Below are 20,133 nucleotides of genomic sequence, written 5' to 3'. Positions count from 1 at the left end.
CACACCCACTGAATTGAAAACCAATCATTTTTAGTATATTGAAAATTCTTCAGTAAAAAATCACGATAATATTCGTTCTGACATTTTTATATCAGTGAATTGATCTAAATTTCAATGATTATTGGACACTTTATGAGTAATCTAAGCCTTCAGTTCTTGCCATGGGCAATTTGTTCGACTGATCTGTGTTGATTTACACGAATTTCTGACTTTAAATAATATGTGTAAGGATTAATGTTTATTTCACGTTCCACTCGGCATAATAATGGTTTTATTAGCGTAACGTGCTCACTGCTCAGGCACACACTACACAGGTAGTCAGCTAGCAGGTATCTAGCTTTACGTTAGGATAAGTAAGATATTTAGATGCTTGGCTAACTTACCGTGCCATTAATGATGAATAGGTAGTCGTTATATTAAGCTAAATATAGGTTTATATACGAGGCTTTGACCACTGCACAGCTCACAATCATGTATGCTCGCTCAGATTAGAGATTCGTTTCCTTTTTTTATATTTTATTTTTATTTTTTTTTCAAAAACTAATCATCGGTCAATTAAACATGTTAAATACGATATCTCGCACTGTCAAATACGCGCCAAAAATTCGAAACAGTCAATGCTAGACGAATACAATATAGATAAATAAATATTTAATCAGAAATAATATCGAAATTAAAAGAATAAAAATCCAAAAAAAAATCTCGTAAAAGTACGTTAAAACAATAAAATCGATGTACGAGTAGTTCGTATAAAGGTGTATAAAAATAATAGGTAGAGCTTAATTCAGGCGAATGCGAAATGAAGAAGGTGTTAACAGCGATACATTGTTTATTGATAAGACGTTACACTTTTTCGCGGGGTTGTCGCGAAATGCTCGCTGGCTTAATTTCGCGTTTTAATTTATCGTTTAAAATTTCCGCCTCTCGTGCACAAAACTTACGAGTAAACTACCCATGAAAAAATTTGTAAGCTGCCGAAAAGTACTACAGCTGAATTAGATAAGCAGCTAATTACATTATAAAACAAGACGACGATTAACTAGTCAATAATTAAGGTTAAACGTTAATTGTTTGGTCAAATGGTATAAGCGACGACGTCTTCACCTACCTCGTCGTATAATTGATTGGCTAGGTAGCTTCTTTCTTTGTATCTCGAGAGACTTTCGTGTAACATCGCCGTAATACCTATTCGTAGCGGTATTTAGATACCTATATTTTTAAAAGGTATTTTAAAAGTAATTACTCGACGATTATAGATACTATCCGCAAATGGTACCGCAAAAATTATATCAATTTTATTGCTCGATCCTCTCTCTTCGCTCCCCTAATAATAAGACTGCCGTCATTCTATAGCGTTCACCTGTCGATAGTTTTTATTTAACCGAGGCGCAATTTTATAATGGGGTAATGATCTGGATTGGGAATTGGGAATTGAGATAATGATTAATCGAGCGTTAAATTACACATGTTTTAGTCGCTATTAAACTGATAGTGTGGCGTATCGATTTAAGCAGGTATTTACCTATAGGTACCTACGTGCTGCAGTGCTCGGGTGTGCATTCCACATGGAGGAGTTTATTATGGCCAAGTGCATGGTGCATGTTTGATTTGTGCATGTAATGTATATGTGGGCACGAGTCCGATTGGTTCGTAATTGGATTACAATGTGTGTCGAGGAAAGAATTTTACGGGTGGGGAAGGAGGATTACGAGAAATTGTGTACGGTTTTAGAAAACAGAATTTGTTCAAAGTGATGTAGGTACAGGTCTTCTTTAAATGTCCTTTTTCAAACTTAGAAAATTGTCCATTTTTACCTTGAGCAATCATTATTTTTTCATCCAAATTTTTCAAAATATAAAATCATCTTTTCAATTTTTTTATTTTTTTAGTGTAGAATTGCCTTTTTATTTCAAAAACTGGCATTATCATCAAAATTTCACATTTTTTCAAGTTGGAAATTTTCGTTTTTGGTCAATAATATTCACATTTCTACCAAAAATTTTTCATTATCTCTGTTTTGAATCTATACTTGCCATTTTTTTCAGAATTCTCCAATTATTTGTACTATTTCCCAAATTGTCATTTGTCATCAAAAATTTCCAATTTTCTGATAAAAAAAAGCATCGTCTTTAACTTGAAAGTTGATTTATCAAAAATTTATGTTCTTTTGAATGTTTGTTTCTCACTTTTTTATCAACAATTTGCCATTTTGTAACAAAAATTTGCATTTTTTTCAAAAACTGTCTTGTTTTTTATCAAAAATTCTTATATTTATATTTTTATAAAACAATTCCAATTTTTAATTACAAAATTCCACAACTTTCATCATAAATTCCCATTTTTAATCAAAAAGTTGCTACTCTTCAATTGGAAAATGTCTTGTTTTTGAATTGAAAATTGAACGTTTGAAAATTTTTACCAAAAGTTGTCATTTTTTTCAAAACTTGCTTTATTTTGATCAAAAGTTCTCAATGTTGACATTGTGTAAGTGGCCCGCATCGGCAAAGGTGATGCTTATGTTAAGGCACCACTTAGGGGGATGCTTATTTTACTTACCCCTTATAATATTGGAAACGTGTGTATATATTTTAAAAGAGTTAAGAAAGTACAAGTACTAATGTACTTGTACGTACGTGATGTCAGAAGTAGCAGAACCCTTTTTATTTTCAATAATATTTATTTGACAGGGTTGTGCTACCCCCGTGACTTTTATGGTCCGAGATAGGGAAAAAAGGCAATTAATTATGAAAATTTATTGCAAAGAATGCTCGCTTATTGACAGCTCACGGCTTCTCTTTGATATTTAGCGGCTTGTCTTTGATATTTAACGGCTTCTCTTTGATATTTAGTGGCATTGCGAGCATCTACATCCCTTTTTTACCATATGACCTTAAGGGAGGTGCTTATTTCACCCTTTTTTCTATACAAAGAGAACTTTTAGCGCCAAAAATCACTTGGCTCCTGAACCTGCAGTAATAAGGTACCTCATCTCGAATGTCCGTACTGTCCTGATTTTAATCATATAATTTCTTACCTTAAGTGAATAAATTGTCAGTTTATGATGATCAAAATCATGATCTACCCTTTTAATTTATGCCACCCTAGTGTGTGGTTAATTCGTTTTTAATAATTTGATCATGGATCAGATGATCAATAATTTGTGTCTTTTTGATAATTCACCCTGAACTGGTCAGGTACGAATTATGCAAAGAATTAAAATGTGCCTCGTTTAGTTATAGTTTTTGCGCTGGTCGCGAAAAACTATATTGTTTTCACTTTTTGTCAGTTCTTCAAACACATGAAAATCGTGAATTTTAAACTTTTTGCCGAAAGCCAATAACCAATTAGCGTACAGTATTTGAAAATATAACCAATCAGAGAATAGCGTTTCTATAAAACCAATCAACGATTAGTATTCGTAGAAACCGATTGCGAGACTGAATTTATAAACTGAAATAAATTACATTATTTTTCATATTTATTTTTTGTGTAGTTTAAATGAAATAACACAATGAAAGTTGAAACACAGAATTGTTGTCAAAGTTATTTCTTATTTCTTTTATTAAATTTTAGCAATTTGTAAAGGTCCCTTTTAGTTTTTTTTTTCATATGCCAATTGCCAAACTGGCCAAACGACAAGATACAAAACGGTGAAGTTGAAAACAAAAAATTCCCTTCTCATGATGTATTATTCAACCAGGGAGTAAAAGTGATTTTCGACGAATTTTCAGGTTTATTTCCCTCGTTTCGCTCGGACAATTCACAATACACCTCAAAATTCGTCGAAAATCACTTTTACTCCCTGGTTGAGTTGAATAAATTACGATTTCTCATGAAAAAAAACGCAATCGCAAAAACTATCTTCGATCAGCGGACCCGCTGATCCCTTGTTAAGTTCCATCGATGCTTTTAGTATTCATGAAGCCCAGGAAAGTGATGGAAAAAGTGTATAGTTTGGTAAGTAAGTTCTAGTAACTTACTCATTTCTAATTAATTGAGGAGGTTGGTTACAAAGTTAGACAAACGCCACTTCTACAAAAATCGAGTTAGATATTGATTCTTATAGGATTTTTAACGCTCTTTTCATTGTCAAGGTCTGTTATTTTCAGCATAGTACATAAAAGGGTAAAAAAACGCGCTCAAAGTTTTGCCTTAGTTTCAAACACAGACATGTGCAAATTGTCATAGTTTAAAAAACAGACATATCCAGGATACGTTTGTTGGACCTCAGAAATGGAAAGAGGGTTAAAAATCCTATAGGTACGTATCAAAACCTAACTGATCTAGACAGCTTCAATCTCAAAATTATCTTCATCTTAGTTTCAAAATCAGACAAGTGCATTTTCAGGTTATTTTTATTAGTGGTGGGGGTGATGGTGGAAGGATATTTTTTGTATTTTTGTTACTCAGTATCATCACTACAATTTGTCAAATATCCCCCACCTTTACAATGCTGTATATTTTTGTAACAAAAAACATATACTTATTTTCTCAAAATCAACCCTGTGGCGTTTGTCTAACTTTGTAACTATAAGCTCCTCAATTTAACTTTAGCAATTAATTAGAGTAGATGGACAAGTAACCAATAACTTGAGGGCATGGGTGCTTGTTCAATTAATTTGTTATATCATTCGAATGGATTCGAATGGAGTTAGACAAAATTACACCTTGTTCTTTTTAATGTATTTGATTTACTCATCGGAGAGCTGCACTTTGGTATCTATAGCTTTGATGTTAACAATTGCTGCATAATTGTACCTTGATGTAAAATTATTCTATATAAAAGGATTAGATGCTGTCTTTGTAAATTACGTTTTAATAAATACTTCTTATCTTAATTATTGTTGTAATGTCTGAATTGAGTTCTTTCTTTACTTCATAACTTTTGCATAATACTCAAATAGCATAATGTTTAAAAAGCCTCTTCAGTGAGCTAGCCAGGCAATAGTAGGTACTTTTATTCTACCCTTAGGGAATAAAAGGAAAAATCTCACCACTATAGGAAGGAATTCTAACCAACCTCCCTATTCCAGTTATGCATATTTGAACTAGGTACATATATCAATGTTCTATCCTTTTTTATGTTTTTTTTAAGTTTTTTTTTATATACGTATATTGTTTAAATTGTCACATGGTATTAGATACATAAGTCATTGGCGTATCTTTGAGAGTTAAGATAAGACAATTTCGCTTCATTGTAACTGCAGAATTTTTCTGTTTTAATTCAAAGAATCTCATTTTGATCTTTGAAGAATCTGCAATCTACATAATTTAGATCAGCTGGGATGATGTTCAGTACAGTTGATGCATTGAGAAGGTTTTTCACATTTAGACTCGTGTTTTGGTTCTCCATAGTTGCCACAAACATATATATTCAATTTGCAGAATTTTGCTACATGACCAAATTTGAAACAGCGACAGCATTGTAATGGATTTGGGATTGACAAACAAACGGGAATATTCAAGTATCCTAGTTTTACTTTGGTCAGAGGCCTGGACAAACTGAATTCAAGTTCATAAATATGTTGGTGGATGTTGATTTGCTGTTGATATTTTTTTTCGATTCGTCTGATAGATACAATGTCGTTATCTTTGTGGAATTCAGAGAGTTCCTCTGTATCGAGATCTTGAAGGTCGGTACTATAAAGTGTGTCTTTTGATTTAATGAAATGTTCATGTTTAGCTATTAAAATTTTCACATCTCCACATAACGTTTTTCTTCAAATTGCTGCTTTTTGACATACCAGAGATTTCATTAAATAAGTTTCTTTGCGGAGTTTCTCGATTGTTATTATATGTAGAAGGGTCAATGCCACTAAAGAATTTGAACAATGCGATCAGGCTGGGTTTTTTGCCCTCAACTTTCATTACTAGGAAAACGAATGGCCCAGATGAGCCTTCACTTCAGGGTACACCATAGGTAGATTGCTATGCAAAATAATTTTCAGACAGTACCTAGGTACTTAAGAGATGTGTACAGCTCAACATCTAAAGGCGGAATGTTATGCTTTTTGATCACCAAATTTCGCCAATTTCTAACAATAATTCTACTGTTTGATCCAAAACTTTCAATTTTCTTACATCCAAAATTTTCCCTTTTTTATACAAGATTGTCATTATTTTGTTATCAAAAATTCTCAATTTTCAATTTTAAAAAAATGCATTGCCTTAGGATTCAAAAATGAATTTTTTCAAAATCAAAATTCATTTTCTATTGAATTTTTTTTGCTTTTAATATGAATTTATCAATCTAAGTATTTCAAAAATCGTCTCTTTTTTCAAAAACTGCATTTTGTTAATCTTTTTAGAGTTTTTGCGCGGAGCGCGAAAAAACTCTATTGTAACCACTTTTTTACAGTCGTCAACGTCGTCATTTCAATTTCTAATCACAAAATTCCACAATTTTCACAATAAATTCTCACTTAGTTAGAAAACTTTCAAATATCCAATCGAAAACAGCATTGTCCTTAAATGAAAAATTCTATTGAAAGTTTCTCACTTTCTATCAAAAAGTGTGATTTGTTATCAAAAACTGCTTATTTTTATCGAAAATTTCCATTTTTTAAAGCCAAAAACTTCCATTTTTATAAAGTAGAGTTTTGCACCATCTTATCACAATTTTTCAAAATTTTGTTATTTTTAATCAAAAATTATTATTTTGTTAATGTCGAAAACTGTCATCTTTCAACAAAAATTTCCACTTTTTTAAAAATAAATTTTTCCTTATTTTCCATCAAAAAATTTTTTTTTTGTTGGGTGTTGTATTTTTAATTCAAAAATAGCCATTTCTTATGTCTACACAATCGCAATTTCTTTTTAAAAACTTTAATTTTCCATCAAGCTAAAAATTCAACTCTCGTCGAAATCGGGACACCTGACACTTTGACTGGTTCCCTTGAAAATCATAAAAATTGAGTAGGTACATATTTGGCAATGCATTTTGAAAAATATTTTCAACATTTTGCTGATTATTCGGAATTTTTGTGTTTTCGTAGAAAACCATTAGGTACTTTAATAGCAGATGGGAGGCTATCTATAATCATTTTGTAGCATATGCACTTAACTTTTTACATTACCACAATGGAATTCAAAGTAACGTGTACTATAGTTGAATCCGAATAATCCAAAATTTTACCAAATCCTCGATAATTTTTTCAAACGTTTTAAAACTTTGTTGTAAGTAATTTAGAACTTTTTTTCATTAGCATTTCTTCCTTAAAAATTTGTGTTTCTTCGAGTGTTACTTACCTGAAATCAATTCGGAAAGATTACTTATTCTTGTATTTAAAAGCGTTTATTGAATCAAGTTGTCATCATGAAATATTTTTTCGTTTTAATTGTGATTCTTTATTATATTTCTGGTGCGGCGAGTTATGTATGTATTCCTCCAGGTGAACCAAATCCAAAGGGAATCATTTATTGTCCGAAAAACCCGGTAAGTTGTTTTGGTAGTGATTTGAGAAAATGAATTATTGTACCATTTTTTTGATCCTTTTCCGATATTTTTTTCAGTGTGGTCATAATCCACCCGGTGTAAAATGCCACTAGACCGAACGTATGACTTCATTCATAGAAAATTATTAATTACAAATCCTGCAATTTGTTATTCAACCTCATAGATGTACAATAAAATATAAAAATTGCAGCCCTTCATGGTGAACTTATTGTTGAAATGATGGACGATTTCTTTTTAATGTGTACCTCCTGCTCTGCGTACATTTCTTTGGATAGGAAACTTTATTCCAATTTTGAAGAATTCTGACAAAGTCCTGCATTTTGATTTAGACATTTATCGAGCACTTTGCCAGCTATTTATTTTTACATAGGTATCTATCAAGAATTTCGAAAATTTATCCAGACAATTGAAACCCTTTTGGAAACAACAAATCGATCAGAAATGATCTATTTCGAATTTAGAGGGTTGATATTGTATGTACCAGTGAAAGACCTTTTCATCCACTGTTTTCATCTGTGATCTGTCAGATGAAGAATATTGGCCAAGTTGACAACTTTCAGTATTTCGACGTTCTTCAAAATTTTCATTTTGCATGAAATAGGTAAGAATTTTTATGGAGATGAATTTTCAAAAAAAAAAAGTTGAAAATACTTATAAAAAGAAATCCAAGCATCGAGCTTTTAAAATGTGCTGTTTCTAAAAACTCATCTTTCGTTGAAATCGCCGAAATCAGAGTCGGACACCCCGAACTGGTTCTCTTGAAAATCATAAAAAGTGCCTATCTGAAGCTTACGTACATGGTAATGTACTTTGAAAAACATTTCAAAAGAATTTTAGGTTTTTCGTAGAAAACCATTACTTTAATCACAGAAGACAAGCTATACGTATCTACCATGTTTTTTTTGTAGAATGCAGGAGTATGTAGGTAGCTAATAGGTATTAGGTTAGGTACGAGTACTTATTATATTACCAGGAACGATATGCAATTGCATGTAAAATAACGTATACAAATAGTTGAATCCAGATAATCCGCAATTTTACCGGACGTACCTACTCGATAAGCTTTTTTACAAGGTTCAAAATTTCGTTGATGATTCAGAATTTTTTTGGTGAAAATTTTTTCTTAGAAAACATGCATATTACTTTGTATTATGTAAGCGCATTTAGATAGTCTTGGTCGCATTCATTCGCTTTTGCAAACTATAAGTAACGAGTCATATTGACTAAATTCGTATTTTTTGTCAATGCTTTTTTTTCTCGATTGAATATTTCCTAAAATCAATCTTAAGAAAGTCACGCTGAAAGAAGTTGGAAAACATGAAGTTTTTTTTAATTGCCTTCGTCGTTTTAATTCTGATTGTGTATTACGTTTGTGGTGCTGGGGATTATGTATGTAGTCCTCCAGGCCAACCAAATCCAAATAATCTTCCTGTGTGTCCGGATCCACCAGTAAGTAGTTTTGGTAGTCAAGTGGTTCGAAAAAATGAATTCTGAAATATGTACTGTCAATCCTAAATATTCTAGCATTTTTCTTGTGCAACTTTGTTAATTTTACTTTTTTCTAGTGTGGTAATGCGAAAATTGGTACGGTATGTCTCTAGCCCTAACATATGACTTCATTCAAGAAACTTGCTAGTTCGTTAAATTTGTCATTCAATGCCATCGAGACAAGCTGAATTGTGAATTGAGTTGAGTTGAGGACGTTTCAAGTATCTATCGAATTACAAAATAATCAGAAAACCAATCAAATGTAAAAACTGCACCTCATTTGGAACATAAACTTGACGAACTTTGTGAAATATTTAGATTTAATTGATTTCTTCATGTAACTAATACATTTTCCTTGATAAATTACGAGTATGATAAATTTGACAAATGCTTGGAAGCTGCATGCAATGGTCTTCCGGATGGAGTCTGTCCATCAGTTTTCTGCTCAACACTAAATTTCCCATTTTTTCCCAGAAATTCTCATCTGTAATCGAAAAATCCATTTTTTTCTAATTGAAAATTGAGCGTCATTTAATTTTTTTTTTTTTAATTTTTGTTTACAATATTCGCCAATTTGTAATAAAAACTCTTTTTTGATCAAAAACGTTCAATTTTCTTACTAAAAAATGTATTTTTTAAAAACTGAAACCCAATCTTTTTTAGTACTTAAAAACATTAAAATTGCCACTTTTTCGTCCAAAATTACCATTTTCTGTCTAAAGTTTCTCACATTTCATCGAAAATTCTCCATTTTCTATACAAGATTGTTGTTTGTTAACGGAAACTTCCAATTTTTAATTTAAAAAATGCATCGACTTTGAATTGAAGAAATATGAACTTTTTAAAGACAAAATCAAAAATTTATTTTCTATCAAATTTTTCTCGCTTTTTGTAAAAAATTTGCCAATAGTGTTGGCAAAATTGGTACCGTAACCGTAACGTTTATGCTCGGTAATTTTTAGTTTTTATTTTTAAATAAAAATAAAAATCGTTTCGCGAATTCTAAATATCGCTGGTTATGTTTTTAATGTAATTTTGTTCTTTTCGTAAAATCGCGTAAACTGTTGGCTGTTAAATTATCGTTGTTTTTTCGTTGTTTTCGTTAGTTAATAAGTTCGTTCGCGTTAATATTGATTTGTTCATCGTATAAGAAAGTCATTGAGCGTTTGCTCTTTTTGTGTAATCGTTTGGTCTGTTGATTTAGGTCAACGACCTGTTAAAATAAATATTTTCATTTATTTTATTAAAGTCGTTATGTTTTTAGTCAGTCGAATTGGTTGATGCATTTCAATATTGAGTCAGATTTATCGACGTTTGTTGATTTATCGTACATGGTAGCGTAGAGCGTAGTTCGAGAAAGCTCTGTTTTCGCAATTCGACGTCCTGTGTGGAAATTTTCTGGCTTGTGTAGCTTCAGCGTATTGGTACGTGTAGTGTTCGACGAGTAAATGTCGACAGTCCTGTCCTACTTGCGGTCAGGAAAATCGGTCAACGTAGACGACGACGATAGTAGTGTGGATAAGCGTAAATCGAGCGCCGAGTTTCGTGGCTTTTCTGAAAAGGAAAAACCAGAACAAAGTATTTCGAAGTCGAAAAGTAAGAGTAAAGTAAACGTAGACGTATCTGAGTCAGCAGGTGATACCGAAGCTGGTACGAGTTCCGCGGGTTCCGGTGATATTTCCAACGTTCCGTCGATCCCAGTTGATCCCGTTCCTCCTCCGTCTAATCCACCTTCCGGTCCTCCACCTCCTCCACCTCCTGGTCCATCCGACGACGAGTCTGGTAACGATAGTAGCGACGACGACGAGCGTTCCGGTGATTCGCGTAGAAGTTCTATTTCGAGTAATTCGTCGAGTGAAAGTATGTTCGGTGCCGGCGACAATCGTGTAATGGAGTCAATGGTTTTTCGCGGTACGGGCTTCGTGTCCTGGAAGAGAAAAATAAAGGTTATTTTGGCAGCCAAAGGACTTCAGACCGCGATTCTTGAAGTAAATTCGTTATCGCCGCGTAAAAAAGCGAAAGCTTTAGAAATTTTAATTAGGCACGTAGCTGAGAACGTTTTCCGATTGGTCAAGGAGACCGAGGACCCGTACGTCTTTTGGACGGAGCTCAACTCCTTGTACCAAGCAGAAAACCAAGCAGCGATAATCGATTGTCGAACTCGTATCTCGAAGATTGTCATCGATATGTACAAAGGTCCGAAGGAGTTCCTCGAAGCATTTTACACGTTGGTCAACGATATGGAAAGTCTCGATGTAAAGTTGACCGCTTCGGAAACGTATACGTATCTGATAAATGCTTTGGGCAATTCGCCCAAGTATGAGTCAGTGCGTATGACTGCTCGGGGTTTAATACACGTTTCGACCGGAGATCCGAATCCAAAAGTGATCTCATCGTTATTGTTGAGTTTAGAAGATGCTTCGAAGAACCCCTCGACCTCGAAGAGTTCGACAAGTACTGGGTCCGCGATGGCCGCGTCCGATCAATCCGGTAATAGTAAAAATAATCGTAATCGTAATCGTAATAAATCGCGTAATCGTAGTTCGAACTCGTCCGGTAATTCGTCGAACGGTAACGGTGATCGTAGTGGTAGTAATGGCTTCGTTCAAGCCAAAGATCGTACCTGTTATAAGTGTCACAAACGTGGCCATATGGCCAAGTCTTGTCGATCCGCCGGAGGGAATTATAGAAACGATACCAACCCTCGGGGAAGTATCGTTTGCTATCGATGCAATCAGACAGGGCATATCGGCCGGAACTGCCCTCAAAACGGTGATTCGTCGCGTAATAACGGTGGTAATGGTTCGTCGAGTGGTACGTCGGGTACGTCTGGTCCGTCTGGTTCGTCCGGTTTGTCAGGTCCTCGTCCTTCAATCGCGTTAGGTCTTTTTCCGTCGACATCTGGAAAAAAAGAAAATTTTTCGTTAGATGAAGGTCGTAGGTGTAATATCGTAGATGAATTCGTTAAAACTCAGTTCGGTCGTAGTAATTTCGGTGACAGTGTCGCGATATCTAATTTCGGAAACTCGCGTAACGTGAATATAGGGTCGAATTATTTTTTAGGTGACTCGACTGCTTTAAACCTCGGTGAAGAAAACGCGTATGTCGAGACAAACGACGACGACGGCGTCGATTTCATCACGTTTGTCGTCGACAGTGGTGCGACTTCGCATTTTCTTAAACATCCCGGAGTCCTGATCGATGAGAGGAAAGTAAACGAGAGTTTGCAATCCGCTCATTGTGAGGTCTCTCTGATGAAAGAGGGAGTAGGTAAATTGAGAGTCTTAGCCGATGACGGAAACGTCTATTGGTTGAACGAGGTATACTACGTACCTAGTCTTTCTTTTAGTCTTCTGTCCGTGTCGAAAATCGTAGCGAATGGTTATCGTTTCTTCTTCGATGAAGATCCTCGTTTGGTCGATCCTGCGGGAAATTTAGTGTCAAAATTAGTTTTAAATGACAATGGATTGTATACGATTCAATTCCTAATAAACATACCTCCCATGTTGTATTCAAGTTGTTCTTATTCATCTGCGTTGATTACAAACGATAATAGTGACTCGACAAATGTAGGTAATACTTCGACGACGATAGGTAATGATTCTGGAGTTGTAGTTTCGAACGTTTCAAGTGTAGGTATAGGAAATACCGGTACGATTAGTGACAGTGATGTAAATCTGAAAAATAAAAAACAGATTAATAAGTTGAAAGGTGAAGGTGACATCTGGCATCGTAGGTTGGCTCATACGAGCAAGACGGTACTAGATAAGATTCCTGAGTTACGTGGATGTGATTGTCCACCTTTTAATCAATGTCAAATTTGCTGTAAAGCAAAACAAAAGAAACATACCTACGATTCAAGTAGGTATAGGTATCCGAATCCGCTCGATCTTGTCCATATTGACGTAATGGGTCCTATTACAGAAGGACTAGAAGGCGAGCGATATTTGATTGGCTTCGTAGATGACTGTACGAGATGGGGAGTAACGTTCGGAATGAGAAGTAAAAGCGAAGTAGGTACCTACCTAAAAAAGTTTGTAAATATTAGTGAAACGTTATGGAATACGAAAGTGAAGCGTATAAGGTGCGACAACGCTAGTGAGTTTATCGGAGGTACCTTTAAAGAGTTTGTCGACGAAAAGGGCATATCTATGCAGAACAGTGAGCCGTACGAGAAGCAGCATAACGGTACCGTCGAGCGTTTTTTCCGAACCATCCAAGAAAAAATGCGAGCTTTGTTATACGAAGGCGGTTTAACGAATAAATTCTGGCTTTACGCTGCTTACACGGCAAACTACGTGTACAATCGTTTACCGCATTCTGCCTTGAACGATCTGTCACCGTACGAGCTGTGGAATCGTAGAAAGCCGGATTTATCGAGAGTAAGATTGTTTGGAAGCGTTGCACGAGTACTGGTACCACCTGAAAAGAGAAAGAAAACTGATGAGAAGTCGATCGATATGGTTTTACTCGGTTTTACAGAGACAGGTTATGTTTTGTACGATGTTTTACGAAATAAATTCACGAATTCGAGTTGCGTAGAAGTCGATGAAACGCGTAAGATACACGATATCATCAACGATCATTTGATCAAAACGTCTGTAACTGTAAGTATAAATGACGTAGATATCATACCTACGAATCAACAAGATGTATGTAGTTCGGTAGAGCCAGCTCCTGGGTGCTCATCTTGGGTAAACCCAGATGAGTTAAGCGAAGCCGAACGTAGCGGTGAAATACACGTTGATCGTAGTATGATTGATACTTCAGCTACCGACGATCGATCCGACGATTTTGCTTGTTTTGCACTCGCTGGGGTCGATGACCTTACGTATGAAGAAGCTTTAAACGGTCCCGAATCGAAATTTTGGCGTGTAGCGATAGATGAAGAGTTAAAGGCGATGGAGATCAAGGACGTTTGGTACTCAGCATCTGAAAAAAACGTAAATAAAGAGAATTATTCGAAAGTAGACAGTAAGTGGGTTCTAAAGAAAAAAATCAACTCGAATGGTGGGGTGAAATTTAAGGCAAGATTGGTGTTGCGTGGTTTCAAAGACAATCATTTCTATGAATTGGATGAAATTTACGCGCCAACACCTAATCAACCGATAATACACTCGATGCTCAATCTAGCTATGGTCAACAAGTGGCAGTTGAGACAGCTAGATGTGAGTACGGCATTTCTCAATGGAGATATAAATCGAGGTATTATGTTCAACCCACCGAAAGGGACAAATGAAGAAAAAGGTGTCGTGTATATTCTCAAACGTTCGTTGTACGGGTTAAAAACTAGTCCCAAATCGTGGAACGCAAAATTGAACGAGTACTTACTTTCGCTCGGTTTCGTAAGGAGCAAAGTTGATCCGTGTGTATATTTCGACGAAAAAAATCCTCTTCGTTGTGTGTTTGTCGTTTACGTAGACGATTTTCTAATTACAGGTTGCGACGATCGTCTTATTGAGTGGTTGGTCAAGTGTTTGAATGAGCGTTTTGGAATAAGAGATCTGCAACAATGTAAGAAATTCATTGGAATGGAAATTAATCGTAGTAAGGAAAAGTTAGAAATTCATCAAAATTCATATATCGAGCAGTTAGTCAATGATTACAGGCTGTCTAATTCGAATAGTATTTCAACTCCTATGGAACCGAACTTGAAGATTACAAATCTCAAGCTCGATAAAAGCTACGAAACCAAAGTGCGTGGTCTCTTAGGAAGTTTGAGCTACATTGCAAGAGGAACACGTCCTGACATTGCTTTTGCTGTAAACTTTCTAAGCAGATACCAGCACTTGGCAAATAAGGAGCTATTCGAATACAGTAAGCGTATCTTAAGGTATTTACGTAGTACGTTAGACGTGAAACTTACCTACATAATACCTGAAGTAGTCGATAAATACTCTGTACGAGTATACGTAGATTCGGACTTCGCTGGTGATTGTTTAGATAGGAAGTCAACGTCTGGAATTTTTGTGTTACATTACGGTAACGTAATTGACTGGGTAGTCAAGAAACAAAATTGTGTAAGTCTTTCGTCGTGTGAGGCTGAATATGTTGCGTTAAGTACAGCTGGAAAGGAAGTCTTGTCTTGGCGAAATCTGTTTGTCGAATTAGAAGTTCGTATTGACACCGTACCGGTGTATTGCGATTCGAATGCAGCGATTGCCGTTGCGAATACGGTCGAATCAAAACGTACCAGACATATAGATGTCTGTTATCATCATATACGCGATTTAGTCACCAAACAGATCATTTACTTGCAAAAAATATCTTTGGCGGATCAACTTGCCGATATTTTGACCAAAGCCACGACACGTACCGTATTCGACAGACTCTGTGAGTCATTATTCAACGCTTAAATTAAGTTTTCGAGTAGATTTTTATATAATATAAGTTTAAGTTTAACTGAAATTTTGCTATAAAAATATTTTGATCGTAGTGTTTACAAAACACCGGTATTGATAAGAAGCAACAAGTTTTACGTTTATTTAAGTGGTACGCGTGTTAGTGAAAATATTTTTATGGTGGGGTGTTGGCAAAATTGGTACCGTAACCGTAACGTTTATGCTCGGTAATTTTTAGTTTTTATTTTTAAATAAAAATAAAAATCGTTTCGCGAATTCTAAATATCGCTGGTTATGTTTTTAATGTAATTTTGTTCTTTTCGTAAAATCGCGTAAACTGTTGGCTGTTAAATTATCGTTGTTTTTTCGTTGTTTTCGTTAGTTAATAAGTTCGTTCGCGTTAATATTGATTTGTTCATCGTATAAGAAAGTCATTGAGCGTTTGCTCTTTTTGTGTAATCGTTTGGTCTGTTGATTTAGGTCAACGACCTGTTAAAATAAATATTTTCATTTATTTTATTAAAGTCGTTATGTTTTTAGTCAGTCGAATTGGTTGATGCATTTCAATATTGAGTCAGATTTATCGACGTTTGTTGATTTATCGTACAAATAGGTGTCAAAAGTCGTATCTTTTTCTCATAAAAGTTGACATTTTATTTTTTCAAAAATTTCAATTTTTATCATTTAAAATTTTTAATATCTAACAAAACTTTACAATTTTCATCATAAATTCCTATTTTTGGTCAAATCTTTCAAGTTTCCATTCAAAAAAATAGTTTTTGAATACAATATTGAACTTTTTAAAAATCAAAAGCTGACGTTTTTCATTTATAAAATTCTCAATTTTTTGACAAAAAATTGATATTGTTTTTAAAAATTTTTATGTGTATTTAACAAGTTTAATTTTTAACCTCAAAATTCCATAATTTTTATCGGAAATTCTCAGTTAGTCAAAAACTTTCAACTCTGCAATCGAAAAATTCATTGTCTTTGAATTAAAAATCGAACTCTTTCTAAAATCAAAAGCTACCTTTTTTCATCTAAAATTCTCAATTTCAGCTGTAAAATTATAATTTTTTAAATCAAGAATTTTCTTTCGTATCAAACATTATCAATTTGTATTCACAAAATACCTACTTAATAAATTCGCATTTAATAGAAAACTTTCAATTCTCCAACCAAAAAATATACTTACCCAGGTATTGTCTTCAAATTATTATTTTTTTAAAACTCAAACGTGTCATTTTTTAATCCATAAATTACTAGTATGTATTTTCTATCCTAAGTTTTTCACGTGAAATTTTGATTATTGGGATTTGAAAACGTGAATTTTGCTAAAAATTCAACTCTCGAAATCAGTACCTACCTTCAGACATTTCGAGTGATTCCCTTGAAAATCATTAAAAGTGAGTACCTACATAGTTATACATATCTGGCAATGCATTTTGAAAAATATTTCAACGTTTTGCTGATTATTCGGAATTTTTGTCTTTTCATAGAAAACCAGTACCAACTTTAATAGCAGAAGGCAGGCAATCTACAATTTTTTTGTAGAGTGTACTTACCAATTACATATTACATTACCACGATGGAATTTTAAATAACGTGTATAAATAGTTGAATCCGAGTAATCCAAAATTTTACCAAATCCTCTATAATTCGTTTAAACGTTTCAAAATTTTGTTGTACAATTTTTTTTGTCACTATTCCTTCCCTAGAAAAATTTTCTTGTTTGAGTGCTTTCTAAAATCAATTCGTAAAGATTACTTATTTTTGTTTTAAAAACGTGCATTTGAAACAAATTGTCAACATGAAATATTTTCTCGTTTTTATTCTGATTCTTTACTACGTTTCTGGCGGGTGAACCAAATCCAAATGGAATTATTTATTGCCCGAAAAGACCGGTAAGTTGTTGTGGCAGTGATTTGAGAAAACTAATTTTGAAATAGGTAGTGAAAATCTTACCATTTTTTGACCCGTTTTCGATACTTTTTTCTAGTGTGATACCCCGAAACCTGGTACGAAATGCATCTTGCCCTAACGTATGGCTTCATTCAGAAAATTTATTACAAATCCTTCAATTTGTCAATTGAGTCGAAGGCATTTCAAGTATTGAAACAAGTGAATAGATGTACGTATGTACATACTACATAAATGGGTATTATTTAGAAAAACAATAAAATGTAAAACTTGCAGCCTTTGGTGGTGAAATTATTGAAATGATAGATAGAAAAAATTGTTTTTTTCTTACCTCTCCAAGTACGAATTTTTAAAATCTTTTGCCCTCGCTTTGCTCGAATCGTTGGGTCAATTTCTATCTCTTTTTTAAACCAAAAAATTTGGCAAAACTGTCATTTCATCTTTTATTTCACTTTGAAAACTGGTCATTTTAGGTACAATTTAGCAAAATTGGTATTTTTTTCTCATGGCAAATTTTTAGTATCCTCTCTCCTCCCCTCAAACCTCCTCTAGTTTTGTTCCTGTCAGATTGAATGATTTTTGTGAAACTGAATAAAAAGAGAAAGAAAAAAGTAATTGCACAACTTACATTCAAGTATCCAAACCCAAAAGGTTCTTGAGGGGGGGGGGGGTATCTACATTTTTGAGGGCCCTATTCGGTGCATCCGCGAGGGCCAGGTCCCCTCCAACCGACCCAGTCCGCACCTGGGACAATTGGTCAATTTAACGACTTTCAATATTTCGACGTACTTCAAAATTTTTATTTTGGATGAAATAAGAATTTCTATAAACGTAGTTTTCAAAAAAGAAAAAAAAAGAAATCGTCTGTCAAAACGTTATTATGGCTGGTTTCCTATCTGGTGAATTAAAGGAGCTACCACGTGCTCCACAAATTCAAAATTTATCAATTTTGAAAAAATCATCAAAAACAAGAAAATTTTTGAATCATTTAATCGCCGAAATCAGAACCGGACTCCTCAAACTAGTTCTTTTGAAAATCATAAAAAGTACATTCCTAATACGTATCTGGCAATGTACAATGTACATACTTTGAAAAACATTTCAACCGAATTTTTATTTTTTCTTCGAAAACCATTGCTTTAATCACAGACGACAGGCTAATCTACCACGTTTTTTGTAGACTGAAGACGTAAGTAGTTAGGTACCTACCTACTTATTATATTTCCAGGGACGATAAGCTATGGCATGTAAATTGTAAAATAACGTATACAAATAGTTGAATCCAGATAATCCACAATTTTTACGAGTAGGTACCTTACCTACTCGATAAGTTTTTTACATGGTTCAAAGTTTCGTTGATGATTCAGAATTTTTTCCGTGGACATTTTTTCTTGGAAATCCATTACTTCGTATTACGTAAGCGTATTTTTAAATTGTCTTGGTCGTGTTCGCTCGCTTTTGCAAACTATGTATAAGTAACGAGCGATATCACCAAAATTCGTATTTTTTGTCAATCCTTTTTTTTCCTCGTTTGAATATTTCCTAAAATCAATTCGAGGAGTGTATTTGTTTTAAAAACTCATTGCTGAAAGAAATTTGGAATCATGAAGTTTTTTTTAACTGCCTTCGTGGTTTTAACTCTGATTGTGTATTACGTTTGTGGTGATGTTAATTATGCGTGTAATCCTCCAAATGATCCAAATCCAAACCCCTTACTTGGTACCTGCCCGGATCCACCAGTAAGTAGTTTTGGTTGTGATTTTAGAAAATGAATTCTGAAATACTGTCAATTCTAAATATTCTAGCATTTTGCTGATGCGGTTTTGTTAACCTTACTTTTTTCTAGTGTGGTAATCCAAAACTTGGTACGGTATGTTACTAGCCCTAACATGTTACTTCATTCAAGAAACTTGCTAGTTATTCAATTTGTCATTCAACGCCATCGAGACAAGCTGAATTGTGAATTGAATTGAGTTGAGGACGTTTCAAGTACCAATAAACCGGGGTAACTTTGATCAAAAAACCCATGTTTTTTTTGTTTTTTTATGGTTTTCATCCACTAAAATTCGAGTTGGATTTTTTTTAAATTTTTTTTCTGAAAGTCCCATCTTTCCTCTACATTTTGACGGTGGAACGAGTTCTGTAGCCCAAAGTGGTCAGACGTGGGAATTTTTTGAAAATTTGCCAAAAAAATTTTAAAAACGGGGTAACTTTGACAGCTTTTTTTTATGACGTATTTGCACTGGAACAAATCAGTCAAAAAAATGAAATAACCACCTGAGGTAACTTAGATATAGACAAATAAGTACACGATGCATAATTTACCATTCATTTTTCAAAATCAATGACAAAAATCTACAAAAAATGAAATTCGAGTTTTAAAAAAAATGAAAAAATCCAGAAAAACCGGAAAAATTGAAAATTATCGAAATTTGCTGCGGTTTTTTCTTCTGCATTTTTTTCCCGCGATTTTATCGATTTTTGGAGCGGAGGGGGGCTGGTTTTGCGGCGATTTTTCCTTCTCTTTTTCTTTTTGCCACGCTTTTGTCGATTTTTGGTTTTCAAAAAGTCGTGATCAATGTTACCCCGCTTTTTTTGACTCGTTACTGTGGCGGCGCGGTGTGATAAAAAAAAATGTTGTATGAGAATTAGGGTTACTTACACTTATTACTGCACGGTAGGTACAGTCAACAGATCCAAAACTATTTTCTACCTTGATTTACCCGGAGGTTTTTGTAAAATCAAAAAATTGAGAAGAAACCGTCACATTTTTTCAAAACACGAAAACGTCAACTAATAATACACAAACATCAACGATCTACACATATTCTGATAGCCTGGACATTTCTCTTTCCAACGAGCACCCGGTGACCGCGGTAGGTTCATAATTACGTCCCCTAGGGGGCCCTAAGTGTTGAAAAACGTTGC

General features: G+C 34.2%; 2 protein-coding genes and 1 long non-coding RNA gene across 4 annotated transcripts in view; 2 read left to right on the top strand and 1 right to left on the bottom strand.

The window, feature by feature from the left end:
* LOC135838159 (protein yellow-like) overlaps window positions 1–20,133 on the bottom strand; it is a 68,120-nt gene that overhangs the window by 22,166 nt on the left and 25,821 nt on the right. Inside the window, exon 1 of one of the 2 annotated variants that reach the window (XM_065353769.1) lies at window positions 384–929. The exons of the other annotated variant lie outside the window; for it this stretch is intronic. Coding sequence (XP_065209841.1) covers window positions 384–391 — 8 coding nt within the window. The 5' untranslated portion in view covers window positions 392–929. Of the gene's footprint in view, window positions 1–383; window positions 930–20,133 lie in introns of those variants that run through there. 2 annotated transcript variants of the gene reach the window in all.
* LOC135842825 (uncharacterized) lies at window positions 7,041–7,651 on the top strand. Its single transcript, XR_010558192.1, has 2 exons — window positions 7,041–7,435; window positions 7,513–7,651. It is a non-coding gene; the product is annotated as an uncharacterized LOC135842825 (long non-coding RNA).
* Window positions 8,326–15,842, top strand: LOC135843165 (uncharacterized). Its single transcript, XM_065360948.1, has 6 exons — window positions 8,326–8,905; window positions 9,022–12,805; window positions 13,070–13,432; window positions 13,487–13,918; window positions 14,384–15,277; window positions 15,766–15,842. Exons 2-6 carry the CDS (start codon window positions 10,393–10,395, stop codon window positions 15,840–15,842), a joined length of 4,179 nt encoding a protein of 1,392 aa, XP_065217020.1. The 5' UTR covers window positions 8,326–8,905; window positions 9,022–10,392.

This window comes from Planococcus citri, chromosome 1, assembly GCF_950023065.1.
Source record: "Planococcus citri chromosome 1, ihPlaCitr1.1, whole genome shotgun sequence".
NCBI classification, from domain to species: domain Eukaryota; kingdom Metazoa; phylum Arthropoda; class Insecta; order Hemiptera; family Pseudococcidae; genus Planococcus; species Planococcus citri.
The sequence above is the reverse complement of the archived record's forward strand: the minus strand, read 5'-3'. Positions and strand labels throughout refer to the sequence as shown.